At 41.6% G+C, this 23,809-nt stretch overlaps 1 protein-coding gene and 1 non-coding gene across 10 annotated transcripts in view; both read left to right on the forward strand.

The window, feature by feature from the left end:
• The window catches only part of SPIDR (scaffold protein involved in DNA repair), a 499,470-nt gene that overhangs the window by 418,830 nt on the left and 56,831 nt on the right, over window positions 1–23,809 (forward strand). For all 9 annotated transcript variants that reach the window (XM_033203530.1, XM_033203531.1, XM_033203528.1 and 6 more), the window contains one exon: window positions 17,197–17,337. In XM_033203530.1, the coding sequence (XP_033059421.1) occupies window positions 17,197–17,337 (141 nt within the window). The remainder of the gene's footprint in view (window positions 1–17,196; window positions 17,338–23,809) is intronic.
• Window positions 8,385–8,491, forward strand: LOC117079744. Its single transcript, XR_004435585.1, has one exon. It is a non-coding gene; the product is annotated as a U6 spliceosomal RNA (small nuclear RNA).

Genomic DNA, 23,809 nt, shown 5'->3' on the forward strand with positions numbered 1-23,809 from the left:
TCTCAGTGGCTCCCTTGCGCTCAGGTTCCAGCCCTCTTCTCTTCTCCCCATGCTCCGTTTTTTTTCTCTCTCTGTTTTTATCACTTCATCCTCTGATTTCTTCTGTTTTTTCCTTGGGTTGAGGCTTCATAAGAGATTATAAAGTGGAGGGCAGGTCTTTGTTGATCTTTAGAGCCTGCTTAAGTTGACAGTGACCTAGAATGAAACAGCCGGGCCTGACTCCGATTCCGGGAATTCTTGGTGGACTGCTAAGAACTGCTCCCATAACTCACGTAAACATCCCACATAGCCACTTAATCTGCCCTCTCAGCACATGCGTGCGCAGGCACACACGTTTGCTGTGCTCTCGCTGTCCCTCCTTCGTGTAGCTATGAAACTGAGCCAGTGAATGAAAGAAAGGGAAAACACGTAGTTTTGGAAACGAGGAAGGAACATTTAAAACTTTTTAAAAAGAGAAATTAAATTGTACTCCCACAACTTCCACTACAAATCAAGAGTTTTATTTTTTTATTCCCTGTGATTTGTTCTGTTGCCTTTACAGATAAACAAGACATGTATTTTTACAGTTTTTGAAATATTCTTTAATTGGCATAATGGACATTAAGTTGGTAAGAAAAGGAAAAAAATTCTTAAAGACAAATATTAACTTCATAATGGACTTTTATACTTCCAACGTGAACAAGGAACCTCTTATCTGTCTTATGTTGCTGGGAATGCGCGGTGGAATGTGGTTTCATTTGGCACCAGTTTTAATCGGCTCTTCCAACATGATCCAGGCCTCACCCTCATGGCTCAGAAATGCACAGAATCCAAGTCCTGCAGAATGGCTGCTGATGCCTGAAACAGGCTGGTCTGCTGCTACCCTGTTTCCCTGGAACCACTTTCTGACTGCTGCCTTGTTTTCCCAGTGGAGAGGGTTGGAGTGTGGGTGGCTAAGGGCAGGGACCCGCTGTAGACATGGTATTCTAATGATTATGTATTGCTTTACCCACAATGGAACTTTACCTTGCAAAGCAAAACAGCAGTAGCTGAATAATGAGGTCACCACTGTAAGGCCACATCTATGTGAAATGGTATGCCCTGTGCCATTCTCAAGCACCTTCCTGTGAGCACCTTCCCATAAGATTAGGCCTTTTACAAAAACGCAGACACCTGCTTCAGGACTTAGGAGAGTTGGCATTTAATGAGAGGGAACCCTATTTTCTTGTCAGTTAACTACATCTGTAACAACGCGCATTTGTCTGGTAGGTGAAGGAAACTAAGATTTTGAGCGCAGAAGAGATGCAGGCACTTAACTGACTGTGAAACGAATTCACATAATCTGGATTGTGCAGGTACCCGATTGTGCAGGTACCCGATTGTGCAGGTACCCGAACTCCTAGTGCCCGTGTCCATTCATGTCGTGTGGTGTCTGCTCCCCTGCACCGCAGTCTTATAGTCATGAAAGTGGGGGTTATTTGGGTAAGTGTCTATGGGAGAAGCATTGATCTTAAACGTTAAATAAGTGGAATTCACTTGGCGGACTCTTATTCCAAGAAGTTTTGAATGGCTCTCTGGCTGATGGAATCAGTGCAGTTCTGAGACTCTCATTCTAAACACACATGTCCTACTCCTTCTCTGTGAGATATTTTATCATGGCTGTTCTAAGCACTTATCTAAGTTAATCACTCCTGTAGATAGCAGCATCCCGTCACACCAGGTATAAGGGACCCACCAACCATGCTCAGTGCTGCATGGGGCAGAGAAGTCGCCTGCAGCCCAGGCCTTAGCTCAAGATCGCTAGCAGCAGAGAGTGTGGTGTACTGGATGCATACCTTTGCCTTGGCAGTGGGTATTCTGTGGCAGGACAGCAAAGGAATGTACTCAACTGCTTCCCAAAGTGTGGAAGCTCCATTTTATGAACATTAATCACATAACTTTAAGATGTCAGATCTCTTGAGCCTGCTGTGGCCTGGCTAGCCACTGGTTCCCAGTATTTCAGAGCTTACTAAGGATGGTGCTGGTGTCTGCTGGTTGTCATGGAGAGCACCGCCACACACAGTGAGCATCTGCTCCTCAACTTGGGTGCTGGTGCCTGAGCTGCAGCTGCAGCCTTCTCTATAGATACATATCTATTTAACATTCCTTAAACAAAAATAACTGAAAGGACTTCTAGAGAGTATCCACTTATCTTATAAAAGGATTCTCAGCCCAGAGAGCTTCTGTGCCTTGTCGATAGTGGCAGAGCTGGGATCCCAATGTTCCTGCCCTCCTGTTTTGAGTCACATTCTCCATAGAGCAGTTTGCCCTTTCCAGTTCTGTGTTAATCAGCCCCGTTCTCACTTGCATCCTGCCTCAAGTCACTTGAGCAGCCTCTGGGTTCTTCCACAGCTCCCCATGAGGCCCATCCTATGCCTGATGCCGAGGCTGCTCTACACTCTTCACACCCATTCACCTCCTCCGAACCTCAGGCCAGCGCAGGCACTCTGTCCCGCATCCCTTACCCACAACTATGCTCTCCGGTCTCTACCTTGAAATGTTTCTTGAATGTGTTCTCACATGCTGACAGAAACCAAAGAGGCAAAGAGGGCTGGGACCAGGCATGGAGGGGAGGGCACCAGCATGGACTTCAAAGCCCATGTCTCATCCTGAGGCAGCCACTACCAGGGTTGCAAGTTTCTCAAGATAACTGGAAAGTTGAATTTTATGTAAAGTCTTCCAGTTCTTAATTTTAGTTACTAGTTTCTGAAAACTTTAACACTATATAAACAAAAGAAAACATGCTAGCCAATGAGCACTACTTTGCACCTTCACTCCTTCCTCTCAGGCATTTGTCATTGATTAGGGCGGTGGATTGATTAGACTCCCACTGGGTCTAAAGAAACTGTCTGAAAGTTCTCTCTTCAAGCGAACTTCTCACAAAACCCTTTCCCTCACCAATGCTGTTATTCCCTTCCTTCCAAGAGAAAATAATTTTTATCAAATTTTTAATTTTTTTCTAAATGTAAGTTTAATTTTAAAGTAAGAATAATGCAATAAATAGTCTTTCCTCTTATCCCTGCTTTCTCCTATTGCTATGGTCTGAATGTTTGCATCTCCCCCAAAATTCATATGTTGAAATCTTCACCCCCAAGATATTAGGGGGTGGGACCTTTGGGATTAACGTCCTTATAAAAGAGGCCCGAGAGAGTCATTAACCCTTCCACCATAGGAGGTTGCTTCGAAAAGACAGCCGTCTGTGAGGCAGCAGGCCCTCACCAGATGCCAAACCTGCTGGTGCTTTGATCTGGGACTTCCCAGCCTCCAGAACTGTGAGCAATACATTTCTATTGTTTATGACCCCCCTAGTCTGTGGTATTTTTGTTAGAGCAGCTCAAATGGACTAAGACACCTATCTGGTCTTTCTCTCTTATTATCTTCTAGCCTCCTTCCAGTGTCTCAGCCATGGAAAACCTCTTTCCCATCCTAGGATTTCATACATGCTATGCTCTCTATTTTCAGTGTTCTCTCGGCCTTTGCATGACTCGTTGCTTCTCTCTGTTTAGGCTCAGCTTAAAGATCACCTTCCTTTAAGAAGCCTTCACGGGCGGATCACGAGGTCAGGAGATCGAGACCATCCTGGCTAACATGGTGAAACCCCGTCTCTACTAAAAAAAATACAAAAAACTAGCCGGGCGAGGTGGCGGGCGCCTGTAGTCCCAGCTACTCGGGAGGCTGAGGCGGGAGAATGGCGTAAACCCGGGAGGCAGAGCTTGCAGTGAGCTGAGATCCGGCCACTGCACTCCAGCCTGGGCCACAGAGCGAGACTCCGTCTCAAAAAAAAAAAAAAAAAAAGAAGCCTTCCCTGACGACCCTGACTAGACCATCCTACCACCCCATGCTGTCTCTCCCAGCACTCTTTATTTCCTTTCTAGCACTCACACAATCTGTGGTTGCACATTTGTGTGTGATTGGTCTCTCTTGCCAAGGAGCACAGACGGCAAGGACAGTTTGCCCGCTATCCTGTACCTAACACCTCACAGAGGGCCTATCTAGGAGGCAGTCCTGTTATATTTAGCACATGAATGAATGGATCATTGATTTACTAGAAACCCTAAGAAGGCCAAGGCACTGTTTTGGAGCACAATGACAAACCCCCAAGTGCTTTTGTTATCAAGGATCTTGTGACACTTATTTCATGGCTGTGCAGTCCTTCATGCCTCACTGCGTGTGTTGTACTTCCATTATCTGGCTTGGCAATTTTGTACTTGGCTCATTTCTTGTGTTCAAACAAATCAAGATGTCTCAAGAAATAACAACTCAAGCTTAAGTCTACAAATTCAGAATGAATAGTTTCCAAATACTCTCAAGACTTATAAATAAGGGCAAAAGACCCATTTTGTTTTCTCACATGACACATGCTAATCATCTAGAGAATCTTTATTTCCAATGGGAATAAATCGAAGAAACAGAAGACCAACTTTCAAAATAGCAGAATGAGGACACAGTGAATTCTCTCTCCAACAAACATTTAGCTGGAGAAAATTATGAAAGACAAGCATTTAAAATCCCTAGAAATTGTCCTCAGGGTATACAGCAAGTGGAGAAACATTCCATGAATGGAATCAAAAATAACTACTAAATCTAAGTGAGAATGGCAAGTCTATGGCCTGTGAGCCACAACCCACTCCCCTACCATCCAAACTCATTTTATAGAAACTAATCTGGGGCTCTACTCCAGGGAGTCCAGTCAAGAAGATGGTCCCCTCTTCCCCCAGCCTCCAGTGTAGGGTACATTTCACCCTTCATGGCCAGCCTTCAGCATTTCTCATCACCCACCAAATGAGTCAGGCCAAGATTACGGACCTGATTGTCCCACTCCAGCTCACCCGTAGGTTGGAGGCTTCATGCTAGAGAGGCAAGCCCAGAAGACTAGTTGGGGGAGGTGAGAAGCAGGCAGTAGAAACTGCATTTGGGGAGGTCCAGATGTTTGATTTCGCCGATGAAGATTTCAAACCAGCCATTATAACTATGTTCAAAGAACTAAAGGAAACCATGTCTAAAGAATTAAAGGAACATATGTTAATGTTAACAATGTCGAATCAAATAGAGCATCTATAAAAAGATACAAACTATGAAAAGAACCAAATAGAAATTCTGGTGTTGAAAAAAGCAACAATCAAAGTGAAAAATTCACCATAGGGGCTCAATAATAGATTTGAGATGGCAGAGCAAAGAATTCGTGGACTTGAAATTAAGATAATGAGGCAGGTCATGGTAGCTCATGCCTGTAATCCCAGCATTTTGGGAGGCCAAGGCTGGTGGATCACTTCAGCTCAGGAGTTCGAGACCAGCCTGGGCGACGTGGAAAAACCCCATCTCTACAAAAAACACACCAAACAATTAGCTGGGTATGGTGGACTTGGGAGGCTGCAGTGGAAGGATCACTTGAGCCCGGGAGGTCGAGGCTACAGTAAGCCAAGATTGTGCCACTGCACTCCAGCCTGGGTGACAGAGTGAGACCCTGTGTCCAAAAAAATAAAAAAGAGAGAAATTAAGATTATGTAATCTGAAAGAGAGAAAAGAATGGAGAAAATGAAAGAGAACCTCATAAAAATGTTGGACATGATTAAGTGCACCAAAATGTGTGTAATGAGAGTGCCAGAAAGAGAGAGGATGAGGCAGAAAATGTTTGAAGAAATAATGGCTGAGCACTTAACAAATTTGATGCAAAATTTTAATAATTTAAAATGTGTATTTAATAAGTTAAATACGTTAATAGGTTAAAATGTATCACACCTAGACACCTCAAAGTCAAAATGTTGAAAACCAGAGCTAAAGAGAAAATCCTGAAAACAACAAAAGAAACATGATTCATCATATATTAATACAAGGGAACCCCAGTGACAGTCCAGCTGACTTCTCATCAGAAACAATGGAGGCCAGAAGGCACTGGGATATATCTTCAAAATGCTGAAAGAAACAAATTGCTTACACCATACTTTCGTTCTGGCCTTTAATTCCCGAGGTTAGGTGAGTAGGATTGAACATGAATTATTTTATCTTAGCTCACCTTTTCATTTTTATAGAAACCAAAGACGGTAGTTGTTCATCTTCATTTTGAAGTATGCTAGCTTTTTACTTGTTTGGACTAGACCTAATTATTAGCTACAGAACCCTAATTTTTATATAAAATTTCCTTCAGTCACAGAACCATGAGAAATTAGTTTGTACTATATAAATATCTTATAGCCACTACAAATTAAATAATGTCATACGTATCTGTGGAAATGTTAAGACTAGTTATCTTAAAATAGGCGATACATTCTTCCGCATATCACTTGCTAAATACTGCTAATACACAGTGTGAGGACCCAAAATCCTGTTTTTCTGCATCAGGTGACCACTCAGGTATTTCCTGGCATTCTTGGGTATAAAAGATCATATTATCAAGGAGATTGAACACAGTAGTAATTATGTATGGTTTTGATATGTTAAAATACATTTTGGAAAAAATATTGCTAACAACATTTTGGTGTTAGTGCTAATTTTTGAGAAACACCTATTAATACTTTGTGAGTATTAGTGTTTGATGACACATAAATTTTGTGCATTTTTTTAAAAAACATAATTTAGAAAAGCTTTAAATTGAAGGTTATTTGAAATAACCTCTTATTTATTTATGCCATGGTTTCCCTAGTCACTTTAAAAATTCATCACTTTTTAATTACTGTGTTTGAAAGGTTGATTAACCAATTTTTAAGTATTCATAGTTTTTTATTCTTCTAGTTCTGTAGGCCTTTAAACGGTGCTGTCCAATAGGGTGGCTACTAGCCACATGTGATTATTTATATTTAAACTAATTAAAATTAAATAAAATTAAAAATGTAGTTCCTCAGTCACATTAGCCACATCTCAAGTGCTCAGTAGCCACATATGGCTCGTAGCTACCACATTAGACAACATAGACATAGAACGTTTATTCCATACTTGCAGAGAGTTCTCTTAGAACACAGCGCTTTAGACTGATGGTCTATTCCTTATTGCTGATTACAGTGGTATATAAATCAATTTCACCTGCACTTGAATTCTAATGGAGGTTTAGCTCTGGAAATTAGGCTGGTATTTCCCCACTTTTGTAAATTTAAAGAGATATTTATATCAAATATGCTTATATATTCATTTCATTTTATTGTTAGTTTGCTTATTTAATGTTGTAAGGTTTTTGGGCAAGATAGTAAACCTTTCTGATCGTCAGTCTTCTATGTGCTAAATAGGGATAATAATAGCCTAGCTCCTAAGGGCCTTTTGAGGAGAAGAATGCAAATAGAAAAGGATCTGGCACTAACCCACATACACTATGAAAAAAAATTAATGTTTGTATTTTAAGCTTCAAATTTGTGGGAGTAATGTGTATAGCAACATACAACGAATGCAGTAGGAGTTAATAACAAAAAAGTATACTTAAAAATCCCTATAAAATTTGAAAAATACTTCCTGTTGGGTCAGAAAAGAAATAATGACAATTTTAAAATATCTACAACTGATGAAAAGTAAAAATACTAAATATTAAAATGTATGTGATGTCATTGACTTGATATTTAGAATAAATTTTAGTCAAATTAGCTCAACTTTAAAAAGAAGAAAGGGGCCAGGCGCAGTGGCTCACGCATGTAATCCCAGCACTTTGGGAGGCCAAGGCAGGCAGATGACCTGAGGTCAGGAGTTCGAGATGAGCGTGGCCAACATGGTGAAACCCCGTCTCTATTAAAAATATAAAAATTAGCCTGGTGTGGTGGTGCACGCCTGTAGTCCCAGCTACTTGGGAGGCTGAGGCACAAGAATCGCTTGAACCTGGGAGGCAGAGGTTGCAGTGACCCGAGATCACGCCATTGCACTCCAGCCTAGGCAACAGAGGGAGACTCAGTCTCAAATAAATAAATAAAAATAAACAAAAAGAAGAAAGGACTGGACACAGTGGCTCATGTCGATAATCCCAGCATTTTGAGAGTCCAAGGCAGGAGGATTGCTAGAGGCCAGAAGTTTGAGACCAGCCCAGGCAGCATAGCAAGACCCCGCCTCTTCAAAAGGAAAAAAAAAAAAAAAAAAAAAAAAAAAAACAGGCATAGTAGCATGTGCCTGTAGTCCTAGCTACTCAGGAGGCTGAAGTAGGAGGATAGCTTGAGAGAGAAGCTGCAAATTAATGAGCTAAGCCTCCAACATGAGAAATAGGAAAGGAACAATAGAATAAGTCCAAAGAAAATGGATAAAAAGATTATAAATATGAGTAGAAATTAATGACATAAACAGTGACTAAACAACAGTGAGAAATAATAATCCTATGGTAAAATTGATAAAGAGAAGATAAATAATAGTAAAAAGGAAAATTAGGGATAGCAGTCCCATCAGGGATTGGAAACATAGATGTGCTCACTTTGGCAGCACGTATACTGTAATTGGAAAGATACAGAGAAGATTAGCATGGCCTCTGGGCAAGGATGACATGCAAATTCATGAAACATTACATATTTTTTAGTAATATTAATAAAACTTGAAAAAATGTAAGATTACTGCAGCATCTTTATGCTATTAAGTTTGAAAATAGACAAGATGGAAAAATCCCTGGAAGAATACATTACCAAAATATCTTAAGAAAAAAATTGGCCGGGCGCAGTGGCTCAAGCCTGTAATCTGGCACTTTGGGAGGCCGAGACGGGTGGATCACGAGGTCAGGAGATCGAGACCATCCTGGCTAACACGGTGAAACCCCGTCTCTACTAAAAAATACAAAAAACTAGCCAGGTGAGGTGGCAGGCGCCTGTAGTCCCAGCTACTCAGGAGGCTGAGGCAGGAGAATGGCGTGAACCTGGGAGGCGGAGCTTGCAGTGAGCTGAGATCCGGCCACTGTACTCCAGCCTGGGCGACAGAGCGAGACTCCCTCTCAAAAAAGAAAAAAATTAAAAAATTCAAATACTCCAATTATCATTAGAGATGTTGAGCTGGTAGTTTTGAATCTTCTCAGGAAAGAAAACACTAAAGCTAAATGATTTTATTACCTAATTATTTCTAACTGTCAAAATACAGATTGAGTCTTAGAATTTTTATCTAAAATTTTCAGAAGAAAAGGTAATCAACTTGTTCTGTGAAGCTGATATAAATGATCTTGATACCAAATGTAGTATGAAAAATAAAATTAAAGACCAGTATCATTAATGGACCTAGAGACAAAAATTCTAAATAAGACATAGCAAATAGGATCTTGGCTTTACATCAAGAGTGAAAAACTACTTTAATACTCAGAAAGAATTTGTAATTGTCATTTGCCACATTAACATGTTAAAGGGGGAAAACAGTTCTTTCAATTAATACAGATAATGCATTTGATAAAATCCAACACCCATTCATGATTAAAAAAAAAAAATTCCTTAGCAAACTAGGAATCCCTAACTGAATGAAGGACGTCTACAAAAAAACAAAAATGAACAAGCACCAACAATAAAAGCAAACATTAGTGACTGTAAAACATTGAAGACTTTTTCTTTACAGTTGGAACAAAATAAGGATGCCCAGTCACTGGCATCTCTTCAGCATTGCCCTGAAGGTCCTAAAAGGCAGCCATAAAACAAAATAAGAAGCAAAATTAGAATTATGAAATGATTGTATAAAAAGTACATTAAAAGGATTACAAATGGTAATAAAGTTTAGTAAGAATGATGGATTATAAAAGTTCAGTATACAAGGCCATTGTGTATTGATCACACACCAGCAACACACAACAACAAACAAAACACCATTTAAAATAGACCACAAACCCATAGACATTCTAGGCGTAGATCTAACAAAACATGTACAAGAGCTATATGGAGAAACTTACAAAATTTTATTATAAAAATTGACCTAAGTACCCCACCAAGAAAAGATTTATCTACCAGTCCCTCTACCATGCCCTAAATCACTGTATCATGTGAATGACTTTAATGTTCACAACAGTCCTCTGAATTAGATTCTCTTATTTTGTCTTAAAAATGAATAAAATCAAGCTCATACAGATAAGCAACTTCTGCAAGATCCAGAGTTATTAACATAATGCTGCCCCCCTGGGAAGCCATTTGTGTTCCATTGAATATGATAAAATTTATGGTAAATAAGTGGTAGTTCAGGAAAAGCAAGTAAATCATGGGGACACTATGCCGCTCAGACCTGTCACACTAGCACTGATTTTAGGAGATAGCGTTTCACTGGGCAGAAAGCATTGACAAGTGGGTGGAATTCAACGCAGGCTGCTGATAAGCTGACGCTGGTCTGGGCAGTCTGTGAAATGCCACAGTTCTAATCCAGTTGAACCAGTGGGGTGATGACTCCACCTCGGGCCTGAGCCAGCCTGCCTCTGAGTTGCAGCTGTGTGAGCAGAACAGAGTGGGAGAGTGTGTGTGATGGGTGTGAATACCAGGAGAAGAGTGATAACTCGTCTCTAGGGCAAAAGAATAGACAGAAGCACCCTTCCTTGTTATTTGAGACAGGAAAATGTCAGGGCAAACTTAAAGACAAAGGTAGTAGCCAATTCCACACCTCTCCCTTCTCAACACAATCGGAAATATAGAAACTTTGTATTTGGATCTGTGGGGATTTTTGTATTTGTCTTGACTTTTGTATAGGTTAAAAAAAAATAACATGTAGGCCAGGCGCGGTGGCTCACGTCTGTAATCCCAGCACTTTGGGAGGCCAAGGCAGATGGATCACGAGGTCAAGAGATCGAGACCATCTTGGCCAACATGGTGAAACCCCGTCTCTACTAAAAATACAAAAATTAGTCGGACATGGTGTCCCACGCCTGAGTCCCTGAGTCCCAGCTACTCAGGAGGCTGAGGCAGAAGAATTGCTTGAACTCAGGAGACGGAGGTTGCAGTGAGTCGAGATTGCACCACTGCACTCCAGCCTGGCAACAAAGTGAGACTCTGTCTCAAAAGAATAAATAAATAAAATAAAGTAACATTTAAAGCAAAGTCTTGGGGGTGTCAGTAGGAGACAACTAGGCCTTAACGTAATCACATGTGGAGGGTCAGGGGCCACCATGGGTTGTTCTCTAACAGGAGAGCCTAGAGACTCCTAGGAAATGTAGCCTGGTCCTACCTCCAGTTCCCCTCCATGTCCTGGTCCCCGAGGAAGTCTCCTTGGACTTCTCTATATAGATAGGGAACGGAGAAGCAAGCCATGTGAGGAGTTAACTAGGAGGTAAGGAGGACTTTAAATGGTGTATAGACAAAAAAAAGACATTATAAATTCAACATCAAAATGTATACTTTTATACCTGCTCTCAGGTAGCATACTGTAAACTAAAAAAGACCTCAGACGTGGAGAGAAGGGAGGGAAACAAAACATGATTGGACTGTGAATGGAAAAATTAGTTGCCATCTAGAAATCCATACCCAGCCAAACTGCCCATAAAGTTTGTGGATCGATTACCAACAACTTTATGAATGGTTTTAAAATTTTTACCTCACACTCTTTTTTCAGAAAACTAGAAGACAGGAACTACTGAATTGAAGAAGTCAATTAAAAGATACGGGTGTAGGAAATAGCAGCTCCAACATAGCAGAGCAGCAAAGGAGAACCCCCAGATTTTGTGCCAAGAGATCCCGGGATGATATTGTGCCCAGGTATAGATGCTGACCCATTCAGATTGAAGCACAGTAGAAGGATCCAGAAGAGCTCTTCAGGGTAGAATACCTGTGAGGTTCAGCATCCTAATCTTGATAATTGACTGAGGTTTAGGGTTGATTTTGTGATAAGTACATAAAAAACTAATTTTAAAATGAATATAGGGAGTCAGGTGTGGTGGCATGTGGCTGTAATCCCAGAGCTTTGGGAGCCAGGGTGGGAGGATTGGTTGAGGCCAAGAATTTGAGACCAGCCTGGGCAACATAGCGAGACCCTGTCTCTCCAAAAAAATAAGTAAATAAATGTGTATCAGAAAAGAAATTGTCTTATTATATTAAAGCCAATAAATTTCCTTATATATTGATGTAATCCATACATTTTGACATGTGGTATTTTTATTATCAACTAGGTCAAATTATTGTCTCTTTTCTCTGTGATTTCCTGTTTGACTTGTGAGTTGAAAAAAACGTGAAATTTCCAACTATAAGAAGATTTTTAAAATATATATTTCTTTCTTGGTTTCTCATTTAATTATATTTTAGGCAAAGAGTGTGTTCTATATGATAAGATACTTTGAAATTAACTGTGACTTGCTTTATGGCCAAGTGTGTAGTGAGAATTAATTAGAGAGAGAGGGAGAGAATCTGTGTCACTCCTGCTGGGGTACGCTGACCAGATCATAGCTTACTGCAGCTCCCAACTACTTGGCTTAGACTGTCTTCCTGCCTCAGCCTCCTGAGTAGCTGGGACTATAGGCACCACCACTGTGCCCAGCTTGCTTATTTATTTATTTATTTATTTATTCGTTTGTTTGTTTGTCTGTTTGTTTGTTTTAGACAGAGTCTCGCTCTGTCCCTGAGGCTGGAGTGCAGTGGCGCAGTCTCGGCTCACTGCAAGCTCCACCTCCCGGGTTCATGCCATTCTCCTGCCTCAGCCTCCCAAGTAGCTGGGACTACAGGCACCCGCACCATACCTAGCTAATCTTTTGTATTTTTAGTAAAGACGGGCTTTCACCGCGTTAGCCAGGATGGCCTCAATCTCCTGACCTCATCATCCACCCGCCTTGGCCTCCCAAAGTGCTGGGATTACAGGCGTGAGCCACTGCGCCCGGCCTATTTTATTTTTTATAGAGATGACATCTCGCTTTGTTGACCAGGCTGGTCTTGAAGCCTGGCTTTGAGCAGCCCTCCCAACTCAGCCTCCCAAAGTGCTGAGATTATAGATCTGAGCCACCTCATCCAGCCTCTTGTCACCTCATATAAATCTTCCATGTGTGCTTGAAAATGCATTTTTTCTAATTACGGGCAGTTTTTCTAATTGTTTATCCAACAAATCAAACTAGTTAGGTATATGCAAGTTTTCTAATTTTTTACTAACTTTTTCATCTGTTGACTTACCAATAATTGGCAGAGATGTGTTAAAATCTTGGCCGGGTGCGGTGGCTCAAGCCTGTAATCCCAGCACTTTGGGAGGCCGAGACGGGCGGATCACGAGGTCCGGAGATCGAGACCATCCTGGCTAACACGGTGAAACCCCTTCTCTACTAAAAAAAAAAAAAAAAAAAATCTTCCACAGTAGTGGTGGATTTGTTCATTTCTCAGTGTAGTTTTATTAATTTATGCTTAATATATTTTGAGGCTAGTAAGAGCATAAACGTTTATAATTGTACGTCTTCCTGGTGAATTAAACCTTCTTATCTATATTAGTGACCTCTCTATCCTTAATAATACTTTCTTTTTTTTTTTTGAGACAGAGTGTCGCTCTTGCCCATGTTGGAGTGCAGTGGTGCGATCTCGGCTCACTGCAAGCTCTGCCTCCCGGGTTCACGCCATTCTTCTGCCTCAGCCTCCCGAGTAGCTGGGACTACAGGGGCCCACCACCACACCCAGCTAATTTTTTGTATTTTTAGTAGAGATGGGGTTTCACCATGTTAGCCAGGATGGTCTCGATCTCCTGACCTCGTCATCTGCCTGCCTCAGCCTCCCAAAGTGCTGGGATTACAGGCATGAGCCACCATGCCCGGCCAGTAATACTTTCTTAAAATCTGTTTTGCTTACCATCGAAACCACCTTTTCAGCTGTCTTTTGGTTAATATTTGCCAGAAACATTTTTTTCTGTCCTTTTACTTTGAACCTTTCTGTGCTTTGGAAGGTTTTCTGTCACCAATTTATTGGAAGACATTTTTTTCTTCCTTCAAACAACATGACAAGTTCTGTCTTTGACATGTTTAAATCATTTTTGTTCCATTTCTAATATGCAAGGACTTTATCCTTTCACATATCACTTTATATTTTATTGGTGATTTAATGTTTTTTTCTTTGTGTTTTCCTTTTTGTTTGTTTTCCTATATTTCTCATTCCATTTTTTTCCTCTAGTGATTAGGAGGTTATATTCCCTGTTTCTGTTCTTTGGTGATTATCCTTGAAATTGTGCCGCATATACTATTCCTAAGTTAATATCTTAACTCCAGGCTTAGAGTGATATGAGGACTTGGGAACATTTGAGCTCCAGTCACTACCTGTTTGATTTCATTGCTATCCATTTTCAGTTTTTCAGCTCTAGCTTTAATATTATTGATTGTGTTGTTATTCTATCCTGTGTTTATTCTGGGTTGTTTGTATTTTTGCTTATTAGTCCTTCTTGTGTCTCAGGCCTTTATTCCATGATAATTTCCTTATTCCTAAAGTACATAATTTAGAAATCATTTTATTTGTTTTTTGAGACAGGGTCTCACTCTGCCACCCAGGCTGGAGTACAGTGGCACAATCGTAACTCACTGCAACCCTCAAACTCTTGGGCTCAAGGGATTCTCCCGCCTCAGCCTTCTGAGCGGCTGAGACCACAACCATGTGCCACCATACCTGGCTAATGTTTTTATTTATTGTAGAGACAGGGTCTCACTTTGTTGCCTAGGCTGATCTCGAACTTCTGGGCTCAAGTGATCCTCCCACCTCAGCCTCCCAAAGTGCTGGGATTATAGGTGTCAACCACTGCAACTGGTCTAGAAATCATTTTAGTAATTAGTAAAATAGTAAATACATCAGGTTCTGTAGGTAGAAAATGCTCCTAGTTTTTCTTTGTCTAAAAATGTCCCAGGCCAGGCATGGTGGCTCACACCTGTAATCCCAACACTTTGGGAGGCCAAGGCAGGCAGATCACTTGAGGCCAGGAATTCGAGACCAGCCTGCCCAACATGGAGAAACCCCATCTCTACTAAAAATACAAAAATTAACCAGGTGTGGTGGTGGGCTCCTGTAATCACAGCTACTCAGGAGGCTGAAGCAAGAGAATCACTTTAACACAGGAGATGGAGGTTGCAGTGAGCCAAGATTGCTCCACTGCACCCCAGCCTGGGCAGCAGAGCGAGACTCCATCTCAAAAAAATAAATAAATAAAAATAAAAAAATTCAAATGTCCTTATGTTACCGTCATTCTTGAAAGGAGTTTTGCTGATACAGTTCTGAGATGGCTTTCAGAATTCTGAAAATATTCCACTGTCTTCTGGCTTCATTCATTGTTCTTTAGAAGGTTGATTTAAGTCAAATTTGTATTCTTTTGCAGATGTACTGTCTTCTAAATCTCACTGTGTGTGCTTTGAAAATCTTATTTGTGTCCTTCTTGCTTTTAACAGCTCATAGTCTTTGGTATTCTCTAGTTTCGTTATAGTGAGTTTATTAGTTGGATTTCCATTTAGTTGTACTGCTTGGTATTTGTTTGGGTTTTTTCCCCCGATTTGTTTTTGTTTTTGAGACAGCGTCTTGCTGTGTTGCCCAGGCTGGAATGCAGTGACATGATCACAGCTCACTTAAGCTTCAACCTCCTGGGCTGAAGTGATCCTCCCACCTCAGCCCCTGAAGTAGTTGGGACTATGGGCGTGCGCCATCACACCCAACTAACCTTTTTTTAAATTTTTCCTAGAGACAAGATCTCACTACATTGTCCTGGCTGGTCTTGAACCCCTCAGTTCAAGTAATCCTCCCACCTCAGCCTACCAAAGTGCTGGGATTATAGGTGTGAGCCACTGTGGCCAGCCCTACTTGGTATTTGTTTTTCTTCCTGTGTCTTAGATCAGTTGGGAAAAATTCTCAGTCACTATAAATCTACATGTTATTGCTTCCCTTCCTCTGTCTTGTTTTATTGAAATTCCTATTAGACATGTTAGACCTTCTCACTCTCCTCTGTACTTCTGCACCTTCTCTCATGTTTTTTTCCTCTCACTTCTCAAGCTATATTCTGAGTAATTTATTTCAGTTTATACCTCAGATCTCATATACACACTCTTCAGATGCATATAGCCATTTGTTACACCTACTCAATGAATATTTTTATTTCAGTAAATGTAGCTTTCCTTTTTGAAAGTGTGATTTCATCCTTCTTTAAATCTATCAAGTCATTTTATGAGTTTCTTGTCTCCTATTCATATTTTGGGGACTTTTTACCTCTTTAAAACAGTTATTCTATATTTTCTATCCATTAATTCTAATATCTCAAGTCCCCAGCAGGTCTGGTGTTATTTCTTTTGACTGTTCCCACATGATGGTTTGTTTCTTTGTGTTTGATTTTTATTTGAGCACATCTTTGTTTGGTCTTTACTCCATGGTGAACTAGCAATCCAAGTAAAGGTACTATTTTTCAGACAGGATATATTTTTGCTTCTCTTGCAAACCAGCTGGCCCTGTGGGCCTGGGAGATTTCATCAAGGAGTCTACAGTTCTTGACCCTTTGGCCAAGGCAGCACTTAAGGCTCCTGACTTCATCTGTTCTCCTCCAACATGTATTTTTTTCACATTCTTATCTTTAGAATAGTTTTTATGTCTATTTTGTGATGTTATTTACTGACTATAATCTCTTCAGCCTCCATGAAATGTTTTCTGAGAATGTGTCATTTTTTGATAAATAAACTTCATTTACTTCAGTTATAAAATGAAAGGATTGGAAATTCAGTCATAAATAGGCTTTCATGAATAACACCATCTAAACTTAAAAACTAGGGGAAATCCCATCATGTCGCTGGCTGTCCATCATGGCTGTGTTGCTGCAAGCTGGAACACCAGGTTTTATCCTGCTGGAATAGGCATGTCTCTAAATGTGTACTGTCTCAGAGAAAGCCTCATATTGTTGTTCTCACCGTAATGTTATCCTGCAGCTTTTCTCAGTATTGAGCATCCACACAAAACAAATATTTCTTTCATGGGAAACAGGGTAAAAATGGGAAAAGGACACTCTGTTTCTAGGTAATATATTTGGTTTAAGAGAATGGTCATCTTAATGTACTTTTCAGCCATATTTGGCTTAGGTTTTAGTTTCATGCCTGTGGATGGTGGTTCAAACACCTGCATGCACACATACAGAAAGAATGTCTTGAATTCAACATTTTTTTATCCTGACTCACCCATTTAGGAAGATGACTACAGAGGATTTCTTTTTTTTTTCCCCCCTTGATTTTTCTTTAATTTATTTAAATTATATTGGCCAGTCACAGCAATATATAGTGGCTAATGAAGAAGAAGAGGGAAATCTTGATCTCTGCATTGATCCAAACTGCCTCCTCAAAGAACAAATGTGAATGGTTTTTTACAGAGCCTGCCTTCTGGTACAAGATGCCTGTGGAATGTTCGGTGAAGTGCACTTAGAGTTCACCATGTCGAAGGCAAGACAGTTGGAAGGGAAGTCTTGCAGCCTGGTGGGAATGAAGGTTCTACAGAAAGCCACCAGAGGAAGGTGAGAACGTGCCAGAATGGCATCCAGTTTGCTACAGTTGTTGGTTCTTTTTATTAGTCTTTTGTCTCTAATTTTATTTTTAAAGGCAATAAACCAGGATCCTAGAGTTTGCCCATAAAACAAGGCCAGAAGTTGAGTGGAACCTATAAAGTATCTTTAGGGGAAGAATTGTAATTGACAACAAAAAGAATTAGGCAGGTTTCATGATTCATAATTTTATTAAAAGAAGATTAAAATGTTATATATGTGTTTTAATTATGAAGATTTGTCTTTTGTGTGTTTTCTTCACTATAACAATAAAGCATCTTTGGGTGGTAAGTATAAATGAGAACCTAATTTAGTGAAAAAACATTTTGTGAGCTTTAAGCAAAATTCTTAAGTTGTCATGTCTTTGCACTTTCCAAAGTAAGCAAGCATTGTTCTCTGCCAGGTTTCATGGCACCTCGCCCTAAAATGTTGTTTTTGATAGGCAGAGGTGGAGTGTTACAAAGATCTGGCCTATCTGTGCCTGTTACATCTCCAGTAATCATTCTAATCTATGAATTAGGGAAAAAAAAAAAAAAAGAAACATTTTTAATGGAACTACCCAGTCATACAGTGAATTGGGGTTTTTCTCAATCTTCTCATTACATCTCTTTCTTTAAGTAGTGTGTTATTTTAGCTCTCTTGTTGATGTATAGTTTAATTATAGAATATCTGAGCTATAACTGTATTGGAGGGAGAAAAAGTCCCATTCTGAGTGTATGATAGTCTGCTTTTGGAGCATTTATTGATAGTATCCTCCATAGTTTGCATCATGACCACTCTGGCTATGGCCATTCTAAATGGTGAGTGTTTAGTGAGCATTTCCTTGACTGACCTCAGTAGGCATTTAGCTCTCCCACAGGCCTTGACTTTGAGTCCTGTCATACCATACTGCTGAGTGACAGGTCTGCCCAAGAGCTTGTTTTCCTGGGAGACAAATCCCCAGTAAGCCCCGAGTAGATAAGAGCACATTTTATTTTATTTATTGTATAGCTATGTTTTGTGTTTTTTTTGTTTTGGTTTGGTTTGGTCTGGTTTTTGGTTTTTTGTTGTGTGTTTGTTTGTTTTTGAGACAGAGTTTCGCTCTTGTTACCCAGGCTGGAGTGCAATGGTGCCATCTTGGCTCACTGCAACCTCCGCCTCCCAGATTCAAGCAATTCTACTTCAGCCTCCCAAGTAGCTGGGATTACAGGCGCCTGCCACCACGCCCAGCTAATTTTTTGTATTTAGTAGAGATGGGGTTTCACCATGTTGGTCAGGCAAGTCTCAAACTCCTGATCTCAGGTGATCTACCCACCTCAGCCTCCCAAAGTGCTGGGATTACAGGCGTGAGGTTCCACGCCTGGCCAGCTATATTTTATAATAAATACTTCCTCTTGTTTGTAAACAGGCAGCTGTATTATAATTTAATTGCGTTATGTGTTTGGGGAATGCGATTCATCCAGATATTTGGAAAGCATGTCTAGATACGAGAAAAGCTTGGTTGGGTCACATGAGTCTTACCCTTATTAAGACTGAACCTCATTTTAGTCCTCATTAAAATATTCATTGTAGGCCAGGCGCAGTGGCTCCCAACACTTTGGGAAGCCAAGGCAGGCTGATCACTTAAGGCCAGGAGTTTGAAGCCAGCCTAGCCAATATGGCAAAACCCTGTCTCTCCTAAAAATAAAAAAAAATTAAAAAATTAGCTGGGCATGGTGGCACATGCCTGTAGTCCCAGCTACTTAGGCTGAGGCACGAGAATTGCTTGAACCCTAGAGGCAGAGGTTGCAGTGAGCTGAGATTGCACCACTGCACTCCAGCCTGGGTGACAGAGCGACACTCTGTCTCAAAAAGAAAAAAATATTCATTGTAAACATTTCAGACTCACAAGCATCTGAAGACTAAGTGTAGTTATGGTAACCATCAGGGCCGTTTAGAGGGGAGGGCTCTTTCACTAGGCTGCCACCCCCCCGAGCCTGGCAAGGACATGAGGGGGCTCCCACCACAGGATGTTCTAGCTGTGCTCCAGGCCAGAGGCAGCTGTTCTGGCTGGAGACTGCAGGACGTAGCATCTTACGGGAAATACTGCTGGAGAAGGACACAGCCAGACAGGACCTGGGAATCTTTGTCTCTCTAAAGGTCCTGTTCTTTCACCATTCTTCTTTATAGCCATACATGTACCTAACATTTAATCTAGTTTTTGTGGTTGGCACTAGAAGCCTGACCATCTATAACATTTACATGGGAAATGTTTTTTCCATGGGAAATGGATTGAGTATTCCAACAAATTCATTTACTGATAACTTTTGATCCTCCTTCCTTGTTAAAGTTGGTGACTAGTATTTGATGCTTTTTTAGATTCAGATTAATTATTTTATATATTTAATTATATTTTGCCATGCAAAACATCCAAATAAATGTTTAGATTGTTTTCTTGTTCTTTTGGAAGCTATATTTCTTCAAAACAAATTATTAAATCGTTTTGGAATGCGGGATGTTATAATTGCTTATTAGTGACATCATCCATCCGTGGCCCAGTAAACACAACATTGTCTCTCTTTTTTTTTCCCCCAAATTATTGTGTTTCATAGCAACTGTCATAAACTTTAACAAAATACACTTCTCATAAACCTTAACAAAATATACTTCCCCAAATTCAAGCTAAAATGATTAATTTTATAATTTCAGTATCTAATACAGAAAATAACCTTTTCCCAATTGGAAGATAGTTGTATGTTTGGGCTAAGTCACAGAGCCTCTTAGATCTGGCCTACCAGATCTAAGTTTCATCTCATCCACAGTTCTAGCGATGAAACATCACTCAGCCCTACCTGCTGTTGAAACATCACTCAGCCCTACCTGCTGTTGAAACATCACTCAGCCCTACCTGCTGTTGAGTGACTGTGTTGCAGGGGACTCATGACTACAGAGCCACCAGGCAGGCACACATGCTGCCAGATGCCTATGCAGGGAGCACCGCCCTGGCCAACTGCTTTAGTCCAGAGGCTCGCAGAAAAACAGCAGCATAGCTTTTGTTTCTCTGACAGACTAATTTTTGGGATTTGAGTGTCTATGTTGACTGGTCAGAGGAAGAAGAGTCAGAAAAACAACCCGAGCTTCGGTTTAAAAACTGTACAGTTTTCACAACAGTACCAATCTGATATATGCTCACCGCAGAACATGCAGCACAGCCTGTGCTTCCTTCCTCTCCAGGACACTCCTGCTATTCCTCAGTGACTCTCTGCTAAGGGCCACCCTCCAGCCCACCTCCCCGCCCACCACTGACCTCTGTCCTCCCAAGTAGCCTGAGCAGCACTTTAGTAGGCCAAAACAAGCTGAGAAGTCACAGGGCTTTGGTGTCATAATTCTGTGTGTGAACTTTATTTTTTTTGTTGCTGTTTATTATATGCTTTTATTTGTATTTGCCAGGGCAATACTGAGAAAAAGAAAAAAAATTCCCTGAAATATGTTAACCTATCATAGGTATAGAAACTATAGCTAACAAATTCTTTTGGGGAGAGTGGGGAAAGGAGACCTCTTTCAGTTCAAAAATCTGATATTTATTTCCCAACTTGTTAAAACAACCACTGAGTCCAAAATATATTATTAATGTATAGGTACTATTTTCTGTAGGCCTCTTGAAGGGCCCTTTTACAGCAATGTACTGGAGAAGCTCTTATTGAAGAACATTTTGTCAATACTCAGTGTGTACAGAGGGTGCTGTCTGGGTGTTGAGAATGACAAAGAAAGCAGCTGACATGGTCTTTGACCTTGAATTGTGTCCCTTTCAACCCAAAACAGTACAGGTAGAAGTATTAGAGTAGTTGATGATTCAAATAATTAGACCTTAGCTGACTGATCCCAGGAGGTTTCATGAAAGAAATGAGAACAAATGCTTTAAACATCCTGATCTAGCAGAAAGAAAAGTGTCTCTAAATTGGTGAGATGTTATCTGTGAATAGAAATATAGGATTTAGAGAGAGAGAGATGCAAAAGGGGAAGGGGAAGTAAGAGGGTTTATTCAAGAGAGATGATGACTGGGTGCAGTGGCTCATGCCTGTAACTTAGCACTTTGGGAGGCAAAGGTGGGCAGATCGCTTGAGCTCAGGAGTTTGAGACCAGCCAGGGCAACATAGTGAGACCTTCACCTCAAAAAAAATAATAATAATAAGATAATTCACTCACTTATTCAGTAAATATTATTTAGTCCCTATTTGTACTATGCTCCCAGCTAGTTGCCATGGCACTGAGCTGTGTGCCAGATTTGGGGGATTTATCCCAAACCAGAATATACTGAGGTATAAAGTCTCCTAGATAAAGCCTAAATCCTATTATTAGGGATTTTGCATTGGTTCTGGAGAAATGAGGTTCAATATGAGTTTTTGAGTGAAGAAGAGAAGAGGTCATAAACACAAAAATGAAGTAAGACTGTCTTTACTCCTGTACCTACAATAGATGGGAAATTGAGGGAGGGATTGGGATAGGGCCACAAGGCTGGAGACTTTTCCCACAGCTGAAGGAAGGAGAACAGAGAAGTGGTACATAGGGAGCTCTCAGGAGCTGTGGCACATGCCAGGAGCACAAAACAGCTGGCTTCCTCTACACTTAGAGCAGCGTAGGAGCCAAGGGGAGACTCAGAAGGATAGCTGGTGATGTGGCACCACCTGGCAAGCACCCACACAGGGAGCGGAGGCTCAGAGCACCCCCCTTGGAGGGGATGCAGAGGGTGGGGTAGGATGTAGGAGCTCTGGACAGAACAGGAAAGGCATGGGCGAAGGGCTAAAATGGAAAGGGAGGGCAAGCTCCCAGGCCCACACAGCCATTTCATCCCCTGCGGAGTGAGGACAAGGCGAGGACTGCTGCCCTGGTCAGCTTCCATGAAAAGGTGAGGGGAGGAAGTGCATTTCAGAGAATGAGCCAATTGAGAAGCTATTGTCTAAACACGAACTTCCATTTTTATGGCAGCAGATGAAGTGGTGATAAGCTTTTTATCAGAAGCCAAGCTCAGTCAGCATGCTCAGAAATTAACCAGTCCGAATCAGGATAGAAAGTTCCTTTGTAACCCCCAGTGGGATTCCCAGTCCACTGCCCTGCTAATGTGCACTAGTTTCCTGGGCTTTATTTAAGCGCCTTTTCCCTCACAGGCCAGTCTCGTGCTGTACCCTCATTAAGGGCCCAGCACTGCCTCCCTTGCCTCCTGCTGCAACCACCACCAGGATGCCCTCTCCTCTCCACCAGCACCATGGAAGTAAGCTTGCAGCTCACTCTGGTGCCTGTGCCTAGGACTGTGTGGGATGTCTGCTGGCCTGTGGCCCAACACAGACACATGTTTTCATGTCAGTGAGTGATGTCACTGGTATGGGTTTGAGTGTGCCCCTTTTTTTTGATGAATAATGTGAGAACATCATGACCTTCATATGAGGAGTTCTCCAATGCATCATAGATGCATCATACAAGGGCTGCTCTCCAGTGCTGGCCTGTGCCACGTGCCTGCCTCCCCCAGCCCCTCCAGTGCTGGCCTATGCCAGGTTCCCATCTGCCCCCATCCCCTCCAGTACTGGCCTGTATCAGGTGCCTACCTTCCCCCACCCCCTCCAGTGCTAGCCTGTGCCAGGTGCCCACCTTTCCCATCCCCTCCAGCGCTGGCCTGTGCCAGGTGCCCACCTTTCCCCACCCCCTCCAGTGCTGCCTGCGCCATGTGCCCGCCTGCCTCCATCCCCTCCAGTGGTGGCCTGTGCCATGCGCTGGGCCACTGGTCTCTGAGTCTAATGGACCTATGATGGCTTCATCATCGTTACAGCTGTTCCTTGCAGGGTGTCTACATGTGGACAGTCAGTGAAGCTGTGTCAGTGGCGTGCCCAGCCCCCGCATTTCACACTTGCCTGCTGGTTGGTAGGCTCCCTCAGGGCAGGTGCTGTTTCTCATTTACCATTATATTTTCTGTAGATAGCAGAATTTCTGACACATGATAAGCAAATAATATTTATTTGTGGGATGCACATTAGGTGTTTTCTTGGGTTAATCTCAGAACTTTTGTCAGCAAGATTTAAATGTGTATTTTTATAGTTCATAATTATTGGAGCTCAATTATAGCAGTAAGGGTGGTGACCCACTTGGTGCCAGGGTCTGTGTGCGGTGCAGGTGACAACCACACTAGCCATGTGCCTGTGGACACAGACCTTCGGTGTCCTCACTAATTTAGGGGAAAGTGAATATGGGCATGTGGTGAAAGCACTTTATCACGCAGATGGCAAGAGTGTGAGTGTTCATTATGAATTTTTCACAGAAAAAAAGTTGTATGCATTGCACTTTCCCTTTTCCTTTTAGTCTTCACAAAAGTCAGTTACAGAGCAGGAGGCTCAGCATCCACCCAGTCTTACAGAAGAGGGCCTGAGACAGAGGTGTGGTGACTGGCCCAGGGTCCACCAGCCAGCCCAGCTGTGACTGGGCAGGATGCTGGGGTCTT

The sequence above is a fragment of the Trachypithecus francoisi genome, unplaced genomic scaffold (genome assembly GCF_009764315.1).
Source record: "Trachypithecus francoisi isolate TF-2019V2 unplaced genomic scaffold, Tfra_2.0 Lachesis_group7, whole genome shotgun sequence".
Taxonomy (NCBI): domain Eukaryota; kingdom Metazoa; phylum Chordata; class Mammalia; order Primates; family Cercopithecidae; genus Trachypithecus; species Trachypithecus francoisi.